This window comes from Diabrotica undecimpunctata, chromosome 8, assembly GCF_040954645.1.
Source record: "Diabrotica undecimpunctata isolate CICGRU chromosome 8, icDiaUnde3, whole genome shotgun sequence".
Taxonomy (NCBI): Eukaryota; Metazoa; Arthropoda; class Insecta; order Coleoptera; family Chrysomelidae; genus Diabrotica; species Diabrotica undecimpunctata.
The window spans coordinates 39,302,678-39,328,675 of record NC_092810.1 but is presented as its reverse complement, the minus strand read 5'-3'; the positions used below and the strand labels follow the sequence as shown (position 1 = coordinate 39,328,675).

General features: G+C 35.0%; 1 protein-coding gene across 2 annotated transcripts; it reads left to right on the top strand.

Moving 5' to 3' along the window:
• Nucleotides 1–25,606, top strand: LOC140447453 (methylthioribose-1-phosphate isomerase). Of its 2 annotated transcripts, none has more exons than XM_072540111.1 (6): nt 1–506; nt 3,861–4,096; nt 10,811–11,019; nt 15,851–16,014; nt 16,773–16,974; nt 23,526–25,606. In XM_072540111.1, the coding sequence occupies exons 1-6, from the start codon at nt 375–377 to the stop codon at nt 23,648–23,650; spliced, it is 1,068 nt and encodes a 355-aa protein (XP_072396212.1). In that variant the 5' UTR covers nt 1–374; the 3' UTR covers nt 23,651–25,606. The 2 variants fall into 2 exon arrangements, with proteins under 2 accessions (XP_072396212.1, XP_072396213.1); XM_072540112.1 differs by lacking the exon at nt 1–506 and adding an exon at nt 722–745.
• Nucleotides 25,607–25,998: the final 392 nt, after the last annotated feature.

Genomic DNA, 25,998 nt, shown 5'->3' with positions numbered 1-25,998 from the left:
ATCGGTTGTGTAGTGAAAACCGTAATATAAAAAATGCAAAGTAATTGAGTTATTTTTACTTATATTAGAATAAAATCATATATTTAAAGATGTATAAATTCAAATTACACCTGGAAGTATGTTCTTAATGTTTTAATTAAAATAATCTGGCAATGGTAACACGGGATTAAATTAAAACATACATTTCTCAGATTGCTGTCATTTTTGCCGGACGTAGAGCCAAAACTATTAATTAAACAATCTAATGTTTATTCCAATTAAGTAACCGATATCAACTTTTGTGCAGATAAGATGTAAATTATTTGTCTGTACGCTTTTATCAAACCACCAAAGAAATCCTCTTTAACAGCGGTGATTTGATAAGTGAGGTTAAAATGACTCTGCGGGCGATTAAATATGATAATAATTCGCTAGAGATCTTAGACCAGCTACTTTTACCAGCACAAACTAAGTATATCCAAGTTAAAGGTGTCGAGGATGGTTGGAAAGTTATAAATAAAATGCAGGTATGTATTTCACAACTTGTGCAATAAGTTAGGTTAGGTAACTTTATGTTTAGAACTTTTGATCAAACTAGTAGAAGTAAACGTTATTTATAACATTTCTATATCGGAATTGCTAAATATAATGTCTCAAGTATTTAAAGTTTTAATGAAAGGGGTATATTTATAAATATTCTATACAATGTTGATGTGATACTGCTAAAACAATGGTGTGAATTATAACAAAACAAACAAGCTACTAGGTATTAACATTATAACCTGTTATTAATTTACATGGTGTTGATAAAGATTAGATTAGATCGATTCATTTTCTTCTAAATTCCAGTTAGAATAAGTGATAGTCTAGCTAATGCATTTGTAGTTCATTTTTCATGTGTCTTCTGTGTGTAGTGAGACAAAATATTTATACTATATACATTATAAACCATATTATAGTATGTTTCCTGTATGACCTATGTTATTAGTAAAACAAACAAAAAAATGGTCTGGTGGATATTCTACTTCACACTAAGTATTAATGCAATTCTGGACAAAGTTGTTAAAGCTGTCATTTCCCTATACTACAAGATATACACTTCTATTTTTATCTCTAGGTGGTTCTTGCTGTTAAATTGTTTCTTAAAACATGTTTTAATAATAATATATTTTATGTGGAAAACAAATCACAACTAAACAATTTTGTTTTCTGAGTGCCCAACAATGTCAATAAAATGATCTGAGACATGCACATGTGAGTATGTACCTAGTAATGTTACTTCCCAAATAAAATTCTGCTTTGGGACTAGGTTTTTCTGGTCAGCTTTTTTACAGGTGTCCACTGGAATGTATGTTCCTAATAGATTCTTAACTGCCACAACTTTTGATAGTTTGAAGATAGTTGTTTTCATTTTCAACTTACTTAGTGTCCTTGAAAATCTATCAAAACATTCTCTAAAGTTTTTGGTTTGAAAGTTTTCCAGAAAAATTTTATTCTGACTGAAAATTTATATTTTCTAGAAAAATTTCTTTTCTTTCTGTCTAGATTTATATCACTACTGAATCTTAGACACTTAACATGTGATATTTCAGAAACTAAAATATATAATACCCAAATACAGTTGATCCAACTACTAATAATGCTTTATTTACTGTTTTTTGTTTAAGCTTTTTGATAAGCATTTATTTATCAAATTTATGAAGGTTTCCACATTTTGTAAGGGTATAACTGGAATCTCCTTACTAAATGGTTATATTATAGTCAACATTATGTTGATGTACATTGGATTAACTACAGAAAAGGTCCTACCATCACAATTCTGTCAAGTTCTAGATTTTATTAGGTGATTAGTAGAGGTAGTAACATTTATCTGGATTATTTCTTGAGCAGAAGCATTACAGAACCTTTCTGTTGTTAGAGACATAGTTAGAATTTAAGAAAAGTACTAGAATAACTAGATTTTTGGAAAACTACAGTTGCTGGTGATTTTTTTTATCCTTAATCAGTTTGTTACCCTTTTGGAGAAACATATTCATATTAGACCAAGCAGTAATGGTAGAATCATTGAAAAAACTATGAAAATGGGCCATTTTTTGAATGTGATTGTTTCTTAAATTAGATGAAAAAAGTCATCACTTTTTGTGAATATTGTGAGAAAACTAGTATGAAATTGAAAAATAGTTTACAGTTAAAGGAATCTAGATGATACAACCTTTAAAACTGGACTGAGTTGAAATTGCTTCAATAAAATGTTTTGCAAATTTAAGTCAAAACTGAGCCTCATATATTTGTTAACTTTTAACTAAGTAATAAAACCATATGCAACTTTATCTACTTGGGAACAACAGTTAACTCAAGTGAAGGAAATACGTATAAGAGTAGAAAAGGCATCGTTCACTAGCATGAAGCAAATTTTCACCTCTAAAAGCCTCACCCTACCTCTCAAAATTCGACTTCTGAAATGTTATGTATTCCCGGTTTTGTTATATGGAATGGAGGCGTGGACAATGACCGCAACATTGATGAAAAAAGTAGAGGCCTTCGAAATGTGGGTTTACCGACGTATATTATGTATATCCTGGACTGAGCACGTGACCAACGAAGAGGTACTATGCCGGATAGGTAAAGAGAGAGAGGTAGGAATAACTATAAAGAAAAGAAAGTTGGAATACTTGGGTCACGTTATGAGACATAATAAATATAGAGTACTACAGCTGATCGTTCAAGGGAAAATAGACAGCAGAAGGGGTCCAGGGAGGAGAAGACACTCGTGGCTCCAAAACTTGCGGCATTGTCATCTGCTGAACTATTCAGATCTGCTGTAAACAAAGTCAGAATAGCCATGTTGATTGCCAACGTTCGGAACGGACAAGGCACATGAAGAAGAAGAAGACTCAATATCAATTTCTTTTTGCCACACTTTAATAGGGTGAACAGGGGGGTAAAACCACAATTTTCAATTTTGAACACCTTTTTCTTAAAGATCCTTTTCTGCTTCAGCTAATTGTCTTTCTATTGGTCTATGAAGTCTTCTCTTTTCATCCATCTCTGTTTTGTCAGTGTTTTAGGCACCCTTTCATTATTCATCCTTTCTAAATGTCCTAACCATGTTAGAGATAGTGCAAACACTCCTGACCATGGAGCTGTGCGAAGGCAGAGTCATAATTCACGTAAAGGCAGAAAGGTTCTATTGTAAACCAAATTTCGTCTACTGCGCTGTGGTCAGGAGTGTTTGCACTATCTCTAATTGTGCTGCTTTGACTACTTGGGTTATCATAAACTTGTCCAATAAACTTATTATATTGATGTTGCCAATATTGTTGATGAAGTCTTCCAGTATTATTCTTATATCGTATTTTGATACTGAATTGAAGTAATTTTCTATGCTTTCATAAAAAATCTTTTTTTTCATCTTCCTTTTTTGGTTTAAGACATGTACATTCACAATACTTATTAATGTTCAGTCTAAGGCTGCATATTGTTTCTGAAATGGGCTTAAACCAGCTAGCTTTGTTATTATTATTATTTTTAAAGTATAAAATCTATTCTAAACACCCAGTCATCACCCTTTTTTTGAATGTCATAAAGAACATGTAATCACCTATGTATATTGTGAATATTTCTTTTTTGCTTTGTTTCTTGGAGTGCTAGTATATTCACGCCATATCTTAAGGGCATCTTAAAGTTATGTTGTTATTATTTTTACCTCTACTAATGCATCAGATCAATTTTAATTACTAGTTTTGACATTGTGTTAAAATTAGTTCATTACAGTCCAAAAATTAGACCTATCCATTCTTTTACTTTACCTCTACTCTTTTTATTCAAATATGTGTTCTACATAAATAATAAAAAACTACACAGCATTGGTTATTCGGCAGGTAAGAGGAGCACCTGCCATAGCTATAGTAGGATGTTTAAGTTTAGCAGTTGAATTGCACAGCGAAAAATATGATTCCAAGAAGCAGATGAGGCAAGAGATCGAGGGGAAATTGAACTATTTAGTGTCTTCCAGACCAACCGCTGTTAACATGAAAATTGCTGCTGAAGATCTGATAGATTTGGCCAACCAGTTGTGCAACGATGAAAAAGTTGATGTTCAAGAGATGAAAGCAAAGTGAGTATCATTCATTTATTTTTAGTTTATTAGTTTAATTTGTTTTTTTACTTCATTTGTTTTTTAATTCATCAAGTGATGAATTTCATGGGGTATTTTGTTTTATTAAAGAAATAGTGGCATCTGTCCAGAGCTGTTAAAGACATGAATGAGCTTTTTTATTAAATTTCTTATATGTTGATAGATATTAAATAATTTACAAGGTATAATTACAAGCATATAATTTGAGTATGCTTGAGCCAGAAGGTTGTAGAATGGGTTTTTTGTTAATTTCATACAACATGTCGATACATTTCACATAGTTTACTAAGTATAGTCCAGTTGAGAGATGTCTAAAAATAGTTTAAATTGATTTTAGTGAGCCAGGTTTTGGACTTTTGTAGAAATGCACCCGGAAGGTCGTTTACTACTAGAATTTGAGTATACTCGGGCTAAAAAGTTGTAGGATGAGTTTTTTGTTCAATTTAATACATGTCAATAATTTTGACATAATTTACCAAGTATAGTCCAGTGGAGAGGTGTCCAAAAATAGTTTAAGGGTATTTTAGTCAGCTAGGTTTCAGATTTTTGTAGAAATATCTATAATAAATAAGTTGTTTAGAACCAGAATTTTAATTTATTTCAGCTAAATGGCTGTAGAATGATTATTTTTTTAAATTCATATAATATCTTGATATATTTCAAACAAATTACATACAAAGTATAGCCCAGTCCAGAGCTGTCCAATAATAGTTTTAGATGGTTTTAGTGAGTCAGGCTTTAGATTTTTCTTTGACATCAAGGGGCATATTAACTCTATAGCAAGGATTTAATCTCACTACCTACATGCTTCTACTTCAAGAGAATACATAGAAGGAAGCAAAACGATTAAGGATTTATACAATGATTTTAAATTAGAACAAGAGCGGAACAATAAATAAATTAATACATATATTACCAATTATAAAATATTCACAACTGAATTTAATATCGGTTTCTTCCAACCAAAAAAGATCAATGCGATCTGTGTAATGCCTACAACTAATGCTAATGAAAATGAAGACCTTGAACAAAAATATAAAACACATTTAGAAGAAAAAAACTGGAGTAGGGCTGAGAAATTGAATGACAGAAAGAAAGTCAGCCAAAATGTAAAAGTAGCTATATATGACTTAGAAGCTGTGCTGCAATGTCCTACAGATCAGTCTTCTTTATTTTATTATAAATCAAAACTAAACTGTTACAATTTAACGGTATCGGAACTGACACAGAAAGAATCTAAGCAGGCATATAAAAATGTACACTGTTATTTTTGGTCTGAATGTGATGCAAAACGTGGTTTTATAGAAATTGGTTCATGCATATGGGCCTATTTAAAAAATATAAGTGAAAGGGCGATGATGAAAAAGAAGTCATATTCTATTCAGACAATTGCTGTAGCCAAAACAAAAATAAGTATATAACGTCTCTGTATTTATTCGTTGTGCACACGTTAAAAATTAAGAGAATTACATATAAATTTTAAATACGTAGCCACACGCAGAACGAAGCCGATAGTGTGCACAGTCTTATTGAGAAAGAAGTTAAAAAGAACTTGAAATCTGGATGTATTTACACTCCTGACCAATATGTAACTTTAATAAGGAATGCCAAAGACTCGAACCCACCTTTAATTGTGCACGAGATGAATTACCAATCATTTCATGATTTAAAAGGTTTGCAAGAAGGGGGTATAACTTTACGATTAATATAGAGGATGAAAATGTTAACTGGAACGAAATCAAAGCAATACAAGCGAACAAAGATAATCCTACGATTTTCTTTATAAGACATCATACAGGGATGAGACCTATAAACAAGTAGATGTAAGGAACAAACGAAAAAAAAAAAAAATCGGTTGCCTGTAAAGTCGGTTTTACGGGCGAAGATTTTACGTGACAACGTCTTTTTCTCGGTAGAATATTTATTGATATGAATATTATTAAATTGCACAATAGGAACAAGGAATTGCCGCTATAAACTCAGTTTCTCAACTTTTGTGTCAATCTAACAATTAATCAATCAATCATAGTTTACGATAATGAAATATTAGTGTACAATTATTTACCTTTATTGTTGTAGTTGTTGTAAATGACGAATCTACTCACGAATTGAAGACAAATCTCACGATCTCACGATTAAGGTCTTACATCTTACGATTTTTAAATTTTTTTTAAATTTCAAGTGTTTCTAATAAAATGCATGGGAGGAAATCAGCTTTTTTTAGATTGTCACCTTGAAATATCCATAAATTGACTGTATTTTTGTATCAAAGTGGGCTACTCCAATTAACTCAATTAATATACACAAAATAATATAAACAAAGCTTAAAAGGTTCTTTATGCTTTGAAAGTGGTTTATAAACAACTGAATTGTAATGTATATTTTACCGCCTTTAATAAATATGAAGTATAGACTAAATTTTGTGTAAAGAACAAACATTCAACAGACCTAATAGTAAAAACATATTGATTTAAGTGTGAATTTGAGATAATGTGCTGACAAAATGTTAAATCCTAAGAAAACAAAATTATGTTTTTATGTATATTCATTATACTTAATACTCTTGGGTAAAATACCTCATATCATATATGTCTTTAGACACAGTTAATAATTTTCATTGAAGTTTAAACTATAAAGAATGTTTACAATCATTGCTCAATATTAAATGGATAAATCCATAGCAATATTATAAAAGAATATAGGTCCCTAGGTAATTTCCTAAAATTATATCTGATACTGGTGGTTCCCCCTAAAATAGGACACTGTAAGCACTCCACATTTTCACTACAGACACAGCTGACGATACTTTCAACGATTTTCAACTTTAGCGATTCAACGCGCCTAATTCTCTAGTGCCGCGCGCAGCGGACCGATCATGTTTGAGTGGGAGAGAGACGCAAGGCATTCGCCGGTCCGGCGGGCCTTTCTCTCGTTCGGTGACTCACTGTAACAGACGTGAGCGGGCGTTACACTTTTTCTTAAATGACTCCGAGCCACAACCTAATTTAAGACGTTGTCACGTCAATAAGATTAATAACGGAAATAACACTCAAATCCGCCTATACAGAAAAACACAAAAACTGAGTACAAACAAACGGAAAGATTTACAAGCATTGCTAAGGGATTTGTTCCTTCTTTTTACTCCGAATTATATAATTTAATAATTTAAACGATTGTTTAATTCATAGTTCTAAGGTAAACGTTGTGCCGTAGTTGAGAGTAGCCACACAAGTTTCTTGAAACAATCTATTTTACAATCCGTAAACTAATTTTCGAAACCAAATTCAGAATTTCGCTTTAATCTGTGCCTTCTAAGAATTGCAAGGCAAAACAGACGTTGATAAAGATGTTATTAGAGACATGGGGAATCTAAAAATTGCATTCCACAACATATCTCCTCAACTAAGCAAAATTCTTAGCGAAGGTGAGGCCTATTAGGCCGAAATACGTATAAGCGGATGCGCAGGCGCCCTGTACGTGAAATCAAATCTTAACTGTCTTTTCCTTTTTATTCCGATATACTCTGTACGAGTACAAGAAACCAATTCGCTAAGAATTTTGCTTAGTTGAGGAGATATGTTGTGGAATGCAATTTTTAGATTCCCCATGTCTCTAATAACATCTTTATCAACGTCTGTTTTGCCTTGCAATTCTTAGAAGGCACAGATTAAAGCGAAATTCTGAATTTGGTTTCGAAAATTAGTTTACGGATTTTATTAACAGATGTCGCTATTTGCGTCTATACGAAGCCATGTTAGAGTTGCTTCCTAAGACAGAAAAGATTTATTTTCACGTTCAGAGTGACTGCGAAAGCCGTTCTGATGAGGCCTATTAGGCCGAAATACGTATAAGCGGATGCGCAGGCGCCCTGTACGTGAAATCAAATCTTAACTGTCTTTTCCTTTTTATTCCGATATACTCTGTACCAGTACAAGAAACCAATTCGCTAAGAATTTTGCTTAGTTGAGGAGATATGTTGTGGAATGCAATTTTTAGATTCCCCATGTCTCTAATAACATCTTTATCAACGTCTGTTTTGCCTTGCAATTCTTAGAAGGCACAGATTAAAGCGAAATTCTGAATTTGGTTTCGAAAATTAGTTTACGGATTTTATTATCAGATGTCGCTATTTGCGTCTATACGAAGCCATGTTAGAGTTGCTTCCTAAGACAGAAAAGATTTATTTTCACGTTCAGAGCGACTGCGAAAGCCGTTCTGATGAGGCCTATTATTCCGAAATACGTATAAGCTGATGCGCAGGCGCCCTGTACGTGAAATCAAATCTTAACTGTCTTTTCCTTTTCAATCTATTTTACATTTTCGGTTTATTTTTTTAAATATATTAACATCCTTTCATTTTATTATTATAGTGTTAAGTTATGTTTTAGTTTAATTTTGTAATTAGGCAATTTTGTTAATAAAGATAAATAAACGAATAAGCCGTATATTCAGTATACAAAAAACAACCGCTGTCTTCATCGATCTATCTGCTGCTTACGACACTGTGTGGCGACAAGGGGCAATATATAAATTAATGCGAATAATCGCATGCAGAAAGACCACTGAGGTTATTAACGCCATTCTATCCAACAGATGTTTTAAAGTTATATTGGGAGACAAGACTAGTACCCAAAGAAAACTGAATAATGGACTTCCACAAGGATCCGTGCTGGCTCCCATGCTTTTCAGCCTCTACATAGCAGACATGCCAGAAACCACATCAAAAAAGTTTGGATACGCAGACGACTGGACGGTTGCCGCAAGTCATAAAGAATTCGAGGTCACTGAACGCATTCTAACAAACGATTTAAATGCCCTAGGGAATTATTTCCGCAAATGGAGATTGCAACCCAATCCAACTAAGACAGAAGTGTCCTGCTTCCATTTGAACAACAAGATGGCCAACTATCAACCTCAAATCCATTTTGAGGATAGACTCCTTAACTATAATAAACACCCAAAATACTTAGGTGTTACACTTGACAGAACGCTAAACTTTAAAGAGCATCTTACTAAGACTGCTGCAAAACTCCGAACTCGTAACAACTTCCTGCAAAAGCTCTGCGGCACTACATGGGGCTCCTCAGCACCCACACTTAGATCGACAGCATTAGGACTGGTATACCCGTAGCGGAATACTGTGCACCAGTATGGATAAACAGTCCACATACTCACCGTGTTGATGTCCAACTCAACCAAGCCATGCGAACTATATCGGGCACAATCAAGGCCACGCCCACTTACTGGTTACCAGCTTTGAGTCATATAGCCCCACCACCCATCCGCCGGGAACATGCCCTTGTCAGAGAATTTACAAAAATCAATACTGATCCTGAGCTCCGCTCCCATGTCGGAACTTCCGCCAGAGACATAAATAGGCTCCGTTCAAGACACCCGCCTCTAAAAACAGCAAAAAGGCTAGTAGATCAAAACTTTAATGTAACTGAACGGTGGAGAGAACAATGGGAGAATAACGCTGCACCAGCTAACTGGAACATGCCATGTGTTACAAGCAAACCTGAGGGCTTCAACCAACCGAGACCAATTTGGACCACACTCAATAGAATAAGGACGAACTGTGGCAGATGTTCCGACTCACTTTTTAGATGGGGAAAAATACAATCACCAAATTGCGACTGCGGCGCCGAAAGGCAAACAGTAAAACACATGGTAGAGGAATGCCCGATTAGATCGTATAACGGCAACCCTTCGGATTTCCTGGCTGCTACAAAAGAGTCAATCGAATATATTTATAATCTAGATGTTTGTTTGTAGAATAATATTTTTGTATTTACTGTTGTTTGTAATTTATATAATTTATATATATGTATATATATGAACCTGTGATGTAGCCATACGCTAAATAAATAGTATACAGAAAACAAAAATTCATTTTGCGTTTAAGAAAATATAGACACAACTAGGATTAATTCAGTGTCAACTTAAAGTTTTTATATCGAAACTGCAACAAACCTAATTGTTTATTTAACATGACAGTTCATTTAAAAATAAAAGCATCATGTAGAATAATTATTTCATAGCCGCAGAATATATGTTTAATCATAAAGTGAAATAGCTATGAACTATCAAAAGAATAACAAATTTGCACCCTTAACAATAGACGAGAGGATTAGTATTTACTAAAATCTAAGAGCTTACTAATTAAACGATCCACTTCAACCTTTAGAATTCCTCCGACCTGTTTAATTTTTTTGAAATGAATTTTTAAACTGTACTGTGCAAAAGTTAAAAACTTTGACTGCAAATTCCAACAAACTGTGATTTTTGAGTTATTTTGTTTTATTAAAGGTGCGATATATCGGTGACATGTGGACCCATAAAAAAATTTTAAATTAAATGCCGCTGAAATTGAAATTTTTAAACAAATGTAGTAATGTATCTTAATTCTGAATTATAATGTCTTTCAGTGCTAGGCTAACATCCACGTTCTTTATTTCACCTCATCCACATTGTTTTTGATTAATGATTTCTTTTATCTCAATTTAATAGTGACTTGTCACGGTTTTGGTAATTTGTGGTTTACCTCTGAAATATTTGATAAAACCTGAAATACCACAAGGTAACAATAAGATTTTGTTCTTTGATTTGAATGTATTTTTTTAAGTACTTGGATTCAAATCAGACAGAAAAAACATTTTTTATCTTTATCTATTTTGTATTATTATCATTTAGGTTCACAAAGACTATTGAGGATATGTTAACGAAGGACATAGCCGACAATACAGCTATAGGTGATTATGGTGCCAAAGATATTCTGTCTAGAGTTAGTGGAGATAACCTCGTACGGATTTTGACTCACTGCAATACGGGGTCTTTAGCTACAGCTGGTTATGGTACCGCCCTAGGTGTTGTTCGGACCCTGCACAACATGAAAAGACTAGGTAAGTAGGATTTTTATAGTCTTAAAACATTTTTCAGTTGTAGAACCAATTTTAATCATATTTGATTGCCGTTTTTTGTTCTTTTTGTTTGATATGAAAAATGTATTAGAAAAAACAATGATAGAAATAGGAAGCAAAGGAAGGAAAGTGAAATAGAGTAAATCATGAAGACAACTACAGGAGAACTTTTGTTTATATTAGGTTAACATTTGAATCTCAGTCTTTAAAGAGATACAAAAACACTGAGGATGTACAAAAACACTGAGGAAAACATACTTTCTCATAAAATATAATAGCTAGAGCAGAGGAGAGAGATGTGTTATAAACCATCTTAACTCGATCTGCATTGCCTGAGTGACATAGGAGACAGACTTGTAATCTACAGAGATCTGTCTGTACAAAGTCGAATCCTTTCAGCAGCATGACCGTTTTATTTTATTCTTATATAAAATTAAATTTAAAAAAGAAACTATGGTAGCTAGAGCAGTTTGGACGACGCGTGCGTCATATTCGTGAAAAAGTATTTTACTTTCTGTAGCTTTATGTATATATATATATATATATATATATATATATATATATATATATATATATATATATATATATATATATATATAACGAGTTTATTACAGCTGCCGCCGTTTCTCGCAACCTAGCTTCCAACGCTTGCGATCGTTCCAGTCATCTACTTGTAGACCCCTATCTTCCATTGCACCTTTTACTTCTTGTCTCCACGATCTTCTTGGTCTTCCCTTTTTCCTGCGGTTGGTGGGGATCCACTGTAATATTCTCTTTGGCCATCGTTGATCATTCATCCTTTCTACATGGCCATACCATTTCAGCCTTTTGCATTCTATAGTTTCCAGGACGTCAATGTCTATGCCCATACGCTCTCTGATTTCAGTATTCCTGACTCTATCTCTTCTAGGGAGTTGGCAACATCTTCTCCAATAATTCATTTCCATTGCTTTTATTTTGGATGCGTCATTTTTATTTATTACCCAAAGCTCTGAACCATATGTAGCAATGCTTTCTATGATACTTTTGTATATCCTAATTTTTGTGTTTCGGGTGATGTGGTTATTCCAAAGTATACTATTCAGTTGACGTATTGCTGAATTTCCTTGACCAATTCTAGTAGCTATTTCTTTTGTATTCCGACCATTGTTTGTAATGTTTACAACGAGATATTTATAGCTATCAGTATTTTGAATTTGTTTGCTTCCTAGTTCTAAGTGCTTTCCTTCACCTCCCACTACTACGTACTCTGTTTTTGATGGATTAATTGATAAGCCCCACTTAGTATATTCTTCATCTATTTTTCGTAACATGTAGTGGATATCATCTTGATCTTCTGCAAGTATTACTTGGTCATCAGCAAAATGCAAGCTGTACAGTGTATGGTCTCCAATTTTAACACCCATAGGTTCACATTTTCTTTTCCAAATATCCAAAACCCCCTCCAAATAAATCTTAAAGAGTGTAGGTGCAATGCAGCAGCTTTGGCGAAGTCCTTTGGTCACTTTTATCTTTTTTGTCACTTTTTGTCCAATCTTTATTACACTCGTCATATCATCGTACAACTCCCTTACAGTCCCATTAATGTAAATCGGTGGAATATTCTTGTCTTCTAGCACCTGCCATAGCTTGGCTAATGGGACACTGTCATACGCTTTTTGAAGATCAATAAATACCATGTGTGTCTCCATATTATGTTCTATTCAGCAATCTTCAATTCGACTTTTAATTATCTTCCCGTAGACTCTACAGATTGAGTTAGTTACACTAAGCCCTCGGTAGTTCTTACAATCTTTTCTGTCGCCTTTATTTTTGTATAGATTGCTGATATATGCAGTTTTCCATTCTGGAGGTAGCTCTTCTCCTCTCAAGAATAAATTAAAAGTATAAGCCAATAGATGAAATAGTTTGTCAGGAGGCCATATTTAATCAGTTCAATGGGTACTCCCCTTGTCCTGGAGCCTTACATTTTTCATAGCGTTGGCGTGTTTTTAATTTCTTCTGGTGTTATTTCAATTTCTTCGCGGTAGGAAATATCATATTTTTGGTAGCCAATAGTAGGTCGATAGTAAGGGTCCTTTGTTGCTAGCCATTTGTTATACATATTCTTCTTCTTCCCCACAAGATCTTCTATTTCTTTATTCCACCATTCATTTCTATTTTTTATGCTATCCACTTCTCCAATAGCTTCCATTGCAGCTTCGTCAAGAGCTTTCATAATTTCGTACGTATTAATTGGTGAGGAGTAACAAACATCGTGCAATTTCAGATTCAACCTCATTCGATACAGAAACTGGGTAGACTCATTTTCAAAACCTTGTAGATTATATCTCTTTGTTGAAATGTCTTGCAGTATCATTGAACTTTAGTTTTCATTTTGTCGTTGGCTTCCTTTAAATGTAAATAGTAGTGACGCTTTAAGCAAATGGTGATCAGATCCACATTCTGCTCCTCGATGGACTCTAACGTTATTAACCTTTATTGTGGAGTTTTCTTTGCATATACAGTAATCGATTATTGATTTCAAATTCCTCGTTGGCTGAATCCACGTGAATTTTATGTTTGGCAAGTTAGTTATTTTGATCCGTAAATTTTTATAACATTTAATATTGTGATTTTGGCTGCTATTTGTAAACAAATTTTAAAAAAATTATTATTCCAAAACAATGCAATACAATATTAGCAGTAATATGAATCTGTATATGAATTGAGACACCGAATATATAAATAAACGGCGAAAGGAGCACAATTCGTCAAACTCAATTCATCAAAGCTGTAGCAAAGCTCTTGCTGAAATCTTGTAAATCTTTTACACATTTAGTATCGCTCAAAAAAGGTTACCAAAGTAGGTGATGCTTTTTTATGACCAAAATACCCGACTGTCTGAAGACATAGAGCATACAGAAATAACGTTATCATAGTCTATTGATACCAATTCATACACGGAAAGTTTGTGCTCCTTTCGCCGTTTATTTATATATTCGGCGTATCACTTCATCAAAGCCGAGGAATCCTCTGTAAATCTTATATATATATATATATATATATATATATATATATATATATATATATATATATATATATATATATACATCCGTATAAAACAGTTATCGACAAATGTTTGGCAACGGTATTAGTGATAACAGCGATGACAAACAATATTTTTAAAATTATGTTTTTGTGGTCTATGGTTTTATATCTAAGTTTTAGTTGAATGATCGAAAAATACGATTAGTACTTCCAAACAAACCTGAAAAATGTTCGAAAACAAACAATATGCCTAAAATTGCGTAGAAAAATCAAGAAGTTCTTATATGTCCTTATCACATCTGCGATTGGCTATCGTCGCTGCTATTCTTGTTATTTAAGCAGTCGTTCTTGAAAAAATCTCTTTTTGAACATTTGAATCTCTATCTTTACAACTTCGTATCCAGTTTGTGTATATGATTCGCAAATCGTCGTCCATTTTGTCGCACGCTGTGTTTATAGGCGGTTAGGCCTCCACTAGATATTTAATAATAATAATTAAAAAAAAACTGTAGCTTGAATTGCAATTGTTTTATTCACTAACGTTTCTCAGTGGTCCGAAAAAAGCGTTCTCTGCCTGAAGTATTATTCTTCTCTATTTGTTACTGTTTTTCCTCTTGTGTTTGTTATTTTGCAAATTATTGCACTGTTTTTATTTATTTATTGATATTTTAGTCTTTAATTTACGTACAGTATTATAACACTTCTTTTAATTTATTTATACTAACACAACTAATTAATTTATAATATTTTTATTTATTACGTGACAATACGAATTTATAATTTAGACTTCTTCTTCTTTTGGCATCATAACCCTGGATGGGTCTTTGCCTGTCTGGGTATGTCCTTCCATTCAGATCTCTCTTGGGCCCTTCTCCTCCATTGTCTTATATTCATGGTTTTCAGGTCGTCTTCCACGTCATCCAACCATCTCGTCCTGGGCCTTCCTTTTTTCCGCCTTCCTACTGGCTTCCAATGTAACTTTGACTTTTCACAAATTTTACAATGTCATACCCTTCATTCAGTTCATTAACCTCGTTGTTTCTCCTGCACCGGGTCTTGCACCGGGCCATATACTTTTCTCAGTATCTTTCTCTCGAATAATTTAGACTAATCTTTTAAAAATCTAAATCGTTCTTTATATACATTTTGTGAATTTCTAGATTTATTTCATGGCCTTTTCGAATGATAGATCATCGAGGCGAAACTCCGTGCCGCCTTCTAGACTAGTCGATAGGCAGGGTGACGATCGTCACATTATTATTTTTCTAAAGACTTAAACTTTTATTTATTTCATTTAAAACACTTTCTTGGTAAATTGGTAATAATCGTGTCTATTTTGATTTTAAATGCATTAGTACCATTTCCTCAAACACAGTTATGAGATTCTTTTCCTTTCTATGCTTGGCTTGATCTTCGCTTGTAAAAAAGTTGCAACGATGACAGGGAAAAACCGGACAAGACGAAGAAATTTGAAAAGAAATTGGCACCTAAAAGTGCATTATATTCTGCAGCAAGTTCCAACTTCACTAGAGGAAAAATTGAAAACGCCGTCTAAGCAAAAAGCTAAAACTGCCAAGGCAAGCTCACCAAAAGCTAGACAAGCTGCTGTCATCATAAGAAGAAGACGTAATTGGACTTCTTCTTTAATTAACTGGACTAATCTTCGAAATAATAATTATTTACTTAATTGCAACATTTATCTGATCTATGTTGATTTTTTGAACTTTTTACTCTATATATTTAAGTGTACTGATATATTTTTTGGCATTTTTCTTTATTTTAGAACACGTATATTGCACTGAAACAAGACCCTACAACCAAGGTGCAAGACTGACTGCTTACGAACTAGTTCACGATAAAATTCCAGCCACCCTCATAGTTGATAGTATGGTAGCAGCTGTTATGAAATTCAGACACATTAGCGCGGTCGTAGTTGGTGCCGATAGGGTAAGAACTGTTTTAGTGTAGTACTAAGATTATAAACTAGATAGACAGGTATACGCTACTCTAGAAGTGAATCCTACGGTCAATAAGAGCCTACAGGATTATTTTCTCCGCTCAAGACGTTCAATATTTCATAAATCCTGGTCTCCCCTTCTGGTCAAATTTTACTTCTGCTCTCCATGGTCCTTTCGATCCGGATAGCTGCAAGGTTTCTTTCAGCTAATCTTATCCATTTCATTAAGTTATACATGATTCTTTAAGTCAAACAGGATGTATTACATACAGGAAGATCACCTTAACGCTAGTAAATGGAGATCACTTGAGAATAGAATACTTGTAAAAACCTTTGGACCTGATCCTACTATTGACGGATCTGATGTGTAACGTGACATTTAATTTGCAAAACTCTGAAAAACCTGGATAAAACGTGAAATGTGATGTGAAAACGGCAAGAGTCCTGTAAAATGTTGCGATTCACTTCCAACGTCAGATTTTATGTCAAAACGTCACTTCAGATATCATGTTTCACGCCAAATGTCACGTAAAATGTCACATTCCACGCAAAATGCCGGTTAAATGTCATGTTCCACGTCAAATCTCACGTTCAACGTCATGTCAGCTAACTTCAAACTGGTCGGATCAGGTCCAAAGGTAAAAGTCTTCTGTTTCGAAGCGATATTCATCTGTTAATTCTTCGATAATGGCAAAATCAAAATTTTAATTCGTTTAATATGTTATATCTAATTTTTTCTTCGATATAGGTAGCTGCAAATGGAGACACTGCCAATAAAATAGGAACCTATCAAATTGCCGTTCTTGCCAAGTACCACGGCGTGCCTTTCTACGTAGCAGCACCTTTCACGTCTATCGACGTGTCTATACCCAGCGGAGATCACATCGTCATCGAGGAGAGACCCGACAGAGAAATGACTCACGTCGGAGAACACAGAATAGCTGCGAAAGGTAAGTCAAGTTTACTCTCAATATGTGTAGGACATAAATATACTGAGGTCTGAAGTCCAAGAAGTGAAAATGTAAGATTTATATCGGCGACAGTGGTATGTTACGACAAGGAGCAGTAGATTCAACAAGAGGCTACTTTAATCCCTAAATCTATTGTAGAATAATAATGCCTAACTTTTTGTTATAAGGAAAGTTGTCATTACGATTTTTCTTGATGCATTGGCGGATAATATTGGCGAAGAAAACGATTTAGTTACCAACTCGTTCAGTCGACTTAGTCCTAAGTGATTATTTTGTGTAGGTTTATGTGGACAACAAAATTTATCACTTCGTCACTTTCGTGAAAAAGCGCAAAATTTGAAGACTTATGACTGAAGATTACCGAATTTTTGAGATCTATAACGCTAGTAATGCTTCAAACATGAGACGTAATTTTATGATCGTTTGGGAATTTGTGAGCCAACAAGAAATGATATTTTAAACCATTATTGGTTATTTCAGCCAGAATGGCAATTAAACAATAATAACGAAGCAAATATTTGGCAAAATAAGGCGATGCAATATTTTGTGTTACCTGTTTAAATACCAGTTGTAAATACATGACTATACTACTTGCATTTTTTGTATATATGTATGTAAGTATTTACGAGGTATTAGATGTTTTATATATACAGGCATTTTTTATAGAATTAATTTGTTTTTTTTTTGTTTATTCTTTTATTTAAGTCAGTTAAATTAATGAGTTAAGATTTTTGAAACGAAGCGCGTACGGTCCGCGCGATTTCTCTAGTCTATCGCCAAACTACCACACATCTACCACTATGCCAACATGAGCGGCATCGCTGCGCGCCGTAAGACCAACGCTGCATTCTAACTGTGATTTCTAATATAGCGTAATTAATAGTAAACAGCACATAAGCGGTTCTGTCAAAGCTATGATAGGCTCGTATTGTTGCAATGTGTTCTTTTCCTTTTTTGCGGAGTTTCAACCGTGTATAGCAAATAGGCAGAATTATTTTTATTTAAGACCGCCAAAGTAGGCGGTGTCTTTTTAATTTACTGAAAGTGCGGGAAGATGGAGGTATATCTGTTTTTCAGTATCTCCGTGGACCTATGTCGATTTCACAGGTTTAAAAATTTGCAATTGTTTACTTGAACACCATCTTTTTAAATTACTATTTTTTAACCTATGGTCAACCTACGGATACGAAACATGGAGAATGCATCAAAGAAGAAATGCAGAAAACTAAAAGCTATACCATCATCTAGTTATCGTAGGAAGATGTAAGTGCGCTGGTAGAACGCTGTGGGCTAAACGTTTGCCTGACAAAGAGGTTGTGGTACTTACTTACTTTCGTTGTCCGGAACACCAACAGCTTTAAATTTTGTATTTCCAATGGTTGGCCACATAGATGGCCCTGTCATTCGCTATAAATAGGTCTTCTTCTGTGCAGGTCTCTCTCATCTCTGTGCATGATAGTAGATGGTGACTATTCTGAACCGTGCCACAGTCGCAGATATCGTCCTCCTGGTATCCCCATTTCTTCAGGATACCATAGGTGTATTCGGCGCGTCTCTGGCTCTTCGAGAAGGGATCGTGATTTTTTCAGAAAGCTTTTCCGAGATCTTAGTCTACTTGGCTGAACTCGGTGGTCATACAAGGTGTGTCTTCGATCCGTCTCCTGCTTCTTTCGTTCTATCTCTGACGTGACTTCTTCGATAGGTGTCGGTTTCAGGCAACCAGATATTATACGAACCGTTTCATTTAACGCAACATCAACGTTTTTAGCGTGAGCAGAGTTTTCTCACGCTGGGGCTCCAAACTCGGCGGCAGAAAAACATAATGCTAAGGCAGAAATACGGAGAGTGTGTGGTTGTGCTCCCCATTTTGTATTTGTTAATTTGCGGATGATATTATTTCTGGCGCTTACTTTTTTCTTGACATCTTGACAGTGATATCGATAAGACAGAGTTCTATCCACACGTACGCCGAGGTATTTTGGCGTCTCATTGTGTTCCAGCATCTGACCATGCCATTTCACCTCCAGTGTCCTTCGGGCATGCTTGTTTCTAAGGTGGAAAACACACCTAGGTTTTTGTAGGATTGGGTTTCAGATGGTTTTCGTCATAGTATAGTGCCAAGTCTTCTAGGGCATCTGTCAGTTTTACTTCGACTTCATTGAAGGTACTTTCCTGAGGTGCCACAGCTGTATCATCCGCGGAAATAAACTGTCTTGTTTGTTGGTTTTTGGGTTGGTCGTTGGTGTAAATGTTCTATAGCATCGGCGCGAGGACACTTCCCTGTGGGAGTCCATTTTTTTGATCCCTCCACCGACTGTTCTTGAACTGGAGTGTTACGTAGAAGCGTCTATTCTGGAGAAGATATTTCATTAACTTTATTAGTCGGAAATCCTTTGTAATTTCGTAGAGTTTTACCAGCAGCTGTTGATGGTTAACTGTGTCATAGGCGGCAGTCAGATCTATTAACGCTACTCCTGTTATTTCTTTCCGTTCAAACCCATCTTCAATATGTTGGGTGAGATTAAGAGTTTGACTGCAGCAGCATTTTCCCGGTCTAAACCCTGCTTGTTCAGGAATAATTTTAGTGTCCACAGATTCAGCGATCCGGTTCAGTATCATTATTTCGAACGCCTTGAAAAGGTGACACAAAAGAGAGACAGGTGTAAAACTCTTTGTATCATCCGGATCCTTTCCTGGTTTTAAGAGGTCCACCATTCTAGCTTTCTTCCAGATTTTGGGAATTTGGAATGTTCCAAATCAGCAGTTCATCATTTTTACGAGCCACTGTAGGGTTTTTGGCCCAAAGTGCTTTATTTGTGTGTAGGTCATAAAGCACATCAAAACAAGAAAGCTGGAATATTTAGGCCACATTACCAGAGGTGCGAAATATGAGATATTAAGGCTCATAATGCAAGGTAAAATCAAGGGTAAAAGATCCATAGGAAGACGAAGAATTTCCTGGCTGAGAAACCTAAGAGAGTGGTATAGTTGCAGCTCAGTAGATCTTTTTAGAACAGCCGCCAATAAGGTAAGGATAGCTGTGATGATATCCAACCTCCGATAGGAGAAGGAACTACAAGAAGAAGAAGCTTTATTTGTTCTGTTCGTATATCGTCCAGGCCAGCCACTTTATTATCTTTCATTTGGTGGATCGCACCTCTCATCTTCTCCAGACAAAAGAGGTATAATCGTTTTCATCGTTCTTGGCGTGTGCGTGTAAAAACACTTGCAATAAGTTGTTTCATCTGTCTTTCCTTGTCTAAGCTCGATTCGTTTACCTCCTCCAGTGGCGGAGCAAAATGTAGCATGTCAAACGAAATAATAGTTATAAAAGAAAATTATAAATTATTTTTCATTAAATTTCTAATAACGGAATATACGTATAAATTGCGAAGAAGTATTTTTCTAGCTTGCAGTACAATAGGACAGGATATAACGAAAAGTACATTTTAAAAGGATTTTGAAATATACCCAAAAAACCCACTTTAACCCACTTTAATTAAAAAATGATACAGATTTTTTAAGTTTTAAGCACTGTAGCGAATTCTGAACTGTTACAACGTACTGACCTTGATTAATTAGCTAATCAGTCAGCGTCTTCTCTGGAACTGTCTTCATCATTGGAATCTTCCGCCAAATCGATGATAATCCTACTTTCATTTTCATCATATGTGACCATTTTTGCCCAGTCGTCCTGAATTAATTTTTCAGTATGGTTAACACAACTCGCCCACACTGCAGGTGTTGCCTCAGCTAATGCATCGCCCCAAACTTTTTTCACTGTTTCATCTCCACGTCCATGTTCTCCAATATGACGATCATAGTATTGTTTAGAAATGCCCCAGACCAACTCAATCGTTTTATATTGACAGTGATATGGAGGAAATCTCAAAACCTGATGCCCATGTTCTTGGAGTAGCTCGTCTATAACGTACCTGGTATTTTGTGGTTTATTCTGGCGACAAAGACTCAATAGCTCTGTCTTGCCCGAATCGTCGTAAAAAATTATTTTTTTCGCTCGTAACCATTCTTGTAAGTACGATTTTTTCCAACTGGCATTCGGTAACTTTTCTATTAAAGAGCTATGGTATGAGACATGATCCATAATAATTAGAAATGGTTCCTCCAATATTGGTATCAGCTTTTCGGAGACCCACTTTTTAAAAGACTCTTTATCCATAGAATCATGATAGTCTGCACTCTTCGATTTCGTAGAAAACAGTAATCCAGCATCTTTAACAAATCCTTGCCTACTTCCGGCATGTAAAACAACAAAGCGTTTACCTGTATTTTCGTGCCCTTTTCTGATGCTTTTCACACAGTCATCTTGCCAAGTACGTTTATATGCCCCTTTTAGGAATATCCATGTTTCATCTAAAAAAACGAACTGAAGTGGGCTTGGACTTAAAAAATTTCTCATATAATGCCTCAAAAAATACAGTCGTTTGGAGACAATACATGATTTCTCACATAGCACTCGTCTACTATTTTCTAGTTTGTATGAAAACCCACAATTTTTCATAAGACTCCACAAACTTGTATCTGAACCGTCATAGAGATGCTTGTTTCTTAATTGTGTATTTAGAACTTTAATTGTAACGTGCTCTCCTTTTTGCTTTCATGCCATACAGTACATTTCTAATCTCTCCTTTTAAGTATAGTACGCTGACATCATTAGTCTTTTTTTTTGTACATTACGTGACTCTCCTGGTGTAGTAAGAGCTGCCCCTGTCTTGTATTCACTCTTTATTCTTGTCACTGTGCGAAGACTGATTTTCAAAGCGTCCGCTACTCGTTCATGTACCGATGATAACGAAAGCAAAGGTCCGTTGTTTTCTTTTTTAAAATACTCCAATAAATGAACTACACATTGTCGCATTTCTCCTGTTATCGTTTTCCTGGCATTTTTTTTATTAAATAGAACAGTTAGTTATTCATAACAAAAAATAATAAGTAAAACTGTTCGGAACAAATTCCAACAATGACTGACTAAAATCGACTAAAACAACATAAAATATCAATGGTAATTGCTACAATTATAAACCTATTAGCCAGCTCATTCAAGAACAATGCCACAAGTCATTATTGCAATGGGTATCGGAAGAGAGAGAGAGAGTTAATTTATAATAAACTGGAATTTTTAAGGTGTCGAGAGCATTATTTTATGTAATGGAATTTCACACAGTAAGAGCTCAAACTATTAATTAATTAAAAACTGTTTACCTATAAAAACTATTTCATCAGCTACTTCAAACCTGCACAGATCAGGGTAACATGTTAAAAAAAAACACGTCACTGCCAGCTATCTGTATTCGTAAAGAGGCCGAACATCACCGACACCGTATCAGCCAAACGCATCGGTGTTATTGCTACAATACTAGGAGACGTGAGTGGTCTCTTCATTCCCTTCTCATCGCACTTTACCATGACGAACGTGACTCTCACAATTGAATTACGCATCTGTGTATCAGAGAGAGACGAATATTAAAAATTCCGTAGTAGCTTATTTCAGGCACACGCCAAGAACGATGAAAACGAGTATACCTAAAGCATCCTGTTTTTCGTCGATACTTCGTTGTACTCTCACATTGTTCTTCCTTGATGTCATCTTACCATTGGTCAGGAGACGATGGGCTATCTGATCAGGTGTGACTTTTGCTGCTGCTGTTTTGTTTCATGTCTAGCCACCTGTCGGTTCTGTTGGCGGATATCGCATGTAGCACTTCCTCCCCGGCCTGTATTGTTGTTCCGAAAAGGGATCGTATTTATATAGCTGCTCGTATCTTTTAAGTAGGAGTTTAGATTCTTCATTTAGCCCCGCTATTTATTCGTTTCGGCAACCTCTAAGAATATATTTTTTTGGTACAAATTTATCGTATGAATCAGAGCACGGTTCTAGTTGGAAAACTTCTTGATCTAATTCTTCAGCGAATTTTTCCCATTTTGCTTTAGTGAAATTGAACCTTCTCCTGAACGGAACAATTTCGTATCTGATTGCCGCGTTCAAAAGGCAAGTTATTGGTCTGTGCTGTGTTTTTGAGAGGGCGCTTTTTGTCACCTGGTCTCCAATCCTGACAAATATATCGTCTGGGTTGTAACCTCTGCGCCATTGTTGTGATAAAAGATTATAGATAAAATCCATAAGGGCAAGACGCTGTGGACGGTCGCGAAGAAAGTAGCTGGACCACGTAGAGGTAGAATCTGATCCTATTTGAGGTCCGAAATTATAAAATATATAAAAGTGGAGTCATACAGTTGAATACGTTCAATTTCTACAAGTATCTTCGCATCTATGCCTAAATTAACGTAACTAAAACAAAGATTTGCAACATAAAACAGAAAATGATTACCTATCATACTCAGATGAGATAGTTTTTAATTCAGTGCATAGCGTGTTGCCTACTTCGTAGGGGTCTTACAAATCTATAAGCTCTGTTTGGTTGTGGATGTTGCAAAATAATTTTTACGAATTTTTATTTTCTATTTGTATGTGGCATTATCCAACTCAGTCTTTGTTATTTTTTTTGCAGGTATTTCATGCTGGAATTCCGCTTTTGATGTCACACCCGCAGCTTTGATCGAAGGAATCATCACCGAGAAGGGAGTATTTAAACCTGAACAACTCAAGGAACAATGTACTCAAAATAATCATTAAATAACGGATTGCGAGACTTATTTCAAAAATGGACAATATTAACGGAAAATTCGTTTTGTAGTAATGTATTTCTGAAAATTGCCGAGCAAGTGATACAAAATATAAGTTATATATGTAAGAATGTATAGTATTTTGGATTAATTAACTTGCAACTTCTCTTGCAAGCGTTTTGGTATTATAATCGTGTCGTCTGTATATCTGATATTGTTAACGCTCTTCGTAGAATCATCTTCAGTACTTGATCTTTGTCAGGTAGTCTTCCTAAGATTCCAATCCCTTATGTAAACGTTACTGTCGCTTGTTGCTTGTACTGGCATGTCAAGGCTTTTACACTGTCAATGTCAAATCACCACTAGGTAACAAATGCTGAAAAGTAATCAGGTGCTGCCATATCGTTTGTTGAAACAACCGGGATCTGTCAGGTGATCATATAGTAGGATTATTATTGTATGCTTTTATAGATGTGACATTTGGAGAGTATTTTGCTCGAGCTGGTTCGACGAAAGTAGCGGAAAAAACTTTGCTGCGGTGAAACATGAAGATAACCGGGTGCTGTGAGATATTTTGTTGACACAATCGGTGTGTTTCTCAATCTCGATTGCTTCTCAAATGCGAACTGTAGAGGGATTACCGTATAGTGGGACTATTACTGTACAAAAGGAGCTTTATGGTAATTTAGGCGGTTCCTTAATTACAGCTAGATAATAAATGTCGAAAAGTAATCGGGGGTGTCGTCATATCGTCTGTTAAAACATTCAGGGTCTGTCAGGCGATCTTATAGTAGGTTTATTACTGTTTGCTTTTGTGTTGTGGATGTAGATGTGATGTTGGGAGAGGATTTTGCTCAAGCTGATTTAGCTAAAGCAGTGGAAAAAACTTTGCGGCGATTTAGAAGGTACTTATTAAATCGACGCAAGGTAAAATATGTTACGATAATCGGGTGGTGTCAGATATTTTGTTAACACAATTAGGGGGTTTCTCAATCTCGATTGCTTCTCAAATACTTCGTGGTATAAGAAAACGAATGCGGACTGTGGAGAGATTATCATATAGAGGGGTTATTACAAGGTAATTTAGGCGGTTTCTTTTACTACTAGGCAGTAAGTGTAAAGAGTAATCCGGTTCTGTCATTTTTTGTTAAGACTTCCCGAGTGTTCTTCAATCTCGATGCCTTTTTTAAGATGATCTATCTGTGATATGACAAATCGAATTGGGGTCATAGTTTGCTGTTGTAAGATCATTGTATCTATTTTTAGGAGACTTACCACTTCTAATTACCGTTTTGATTACAAAAAATAATAAAAATTGATTATGGGAAGCAGATACATTGTTAGTGAGGTCGTAAAACGAATAACTCATAGAATACTCGAAGTTAGAAGATTTTTATCTAAATCGAACTGTGTATGAAAGTGACAATGGTAAAAAAACTTGATTATTGACCTAAACTTTGGAGATGTACCTCTAGAGAGAATTATACTGAAACTCTCGTTTATTTCTATGCCCATTTTGTGCAGCTTTAATTGAGTGGTATATGATATAAAAGTTTGATTAATTTTGAAGAATGCTTTGTGACGGGTTGACCAGAACATTCATTATCACATTTACTAAATGTATGAATCCATACAAACGTAAATGAGCGATTTTCAAGTACATTCGATAAGGTTCGCCAGGTTTGGCACTTATTATACTTTACTACAGAAAAAATACTCGATACGAAATATTTATAACGCCCGATTGTGTATTTTTATGCTTATTTAATGTCATTCCCTAAATCTAAGATATGTTTGTTGATTTGTATATATAGGTACGAACTGAGTTATCGATTTTCCGCGGATCTGTTTTTGAAATAAACTATCTCTCTTATTCTTTCATTTTTAAAATTTATATGAATGTTGTCAGAAAAATGACGTTGATTTATAAGGTTAATGCATACTATGAATAAATTTTTTTTATTAGCGTAGTTTTATTTGATGGGATACAACACCTTAGAGTAGAACAAATGGTTGACTGGCGCGGGAACAGGATAAGCTGTTGGTCATGGAGAACTTAAGTTTCCAACGTACTCAGAGAAAAAAACCAATTGTCGGGAGTTCACGTACAGTTAATTAAACACTTACCAGTACAGAACAATGTATCCACTGAAATCATTCTGCAACGATTCTTACGTAGCTGAAAATTGTCGTTATAATGATCAATAATTAATGAATTACATAAATATATGATTAAAACCACAGTTAATCTTTAGACTTCTTTATTGACCACATCATCTGTACCGGAAGCTGGCTATGCTTATACAACCCCCTTTATACTAGAGAGTAGTGTGTAAAAGCCAACTAATAACAGTCGTG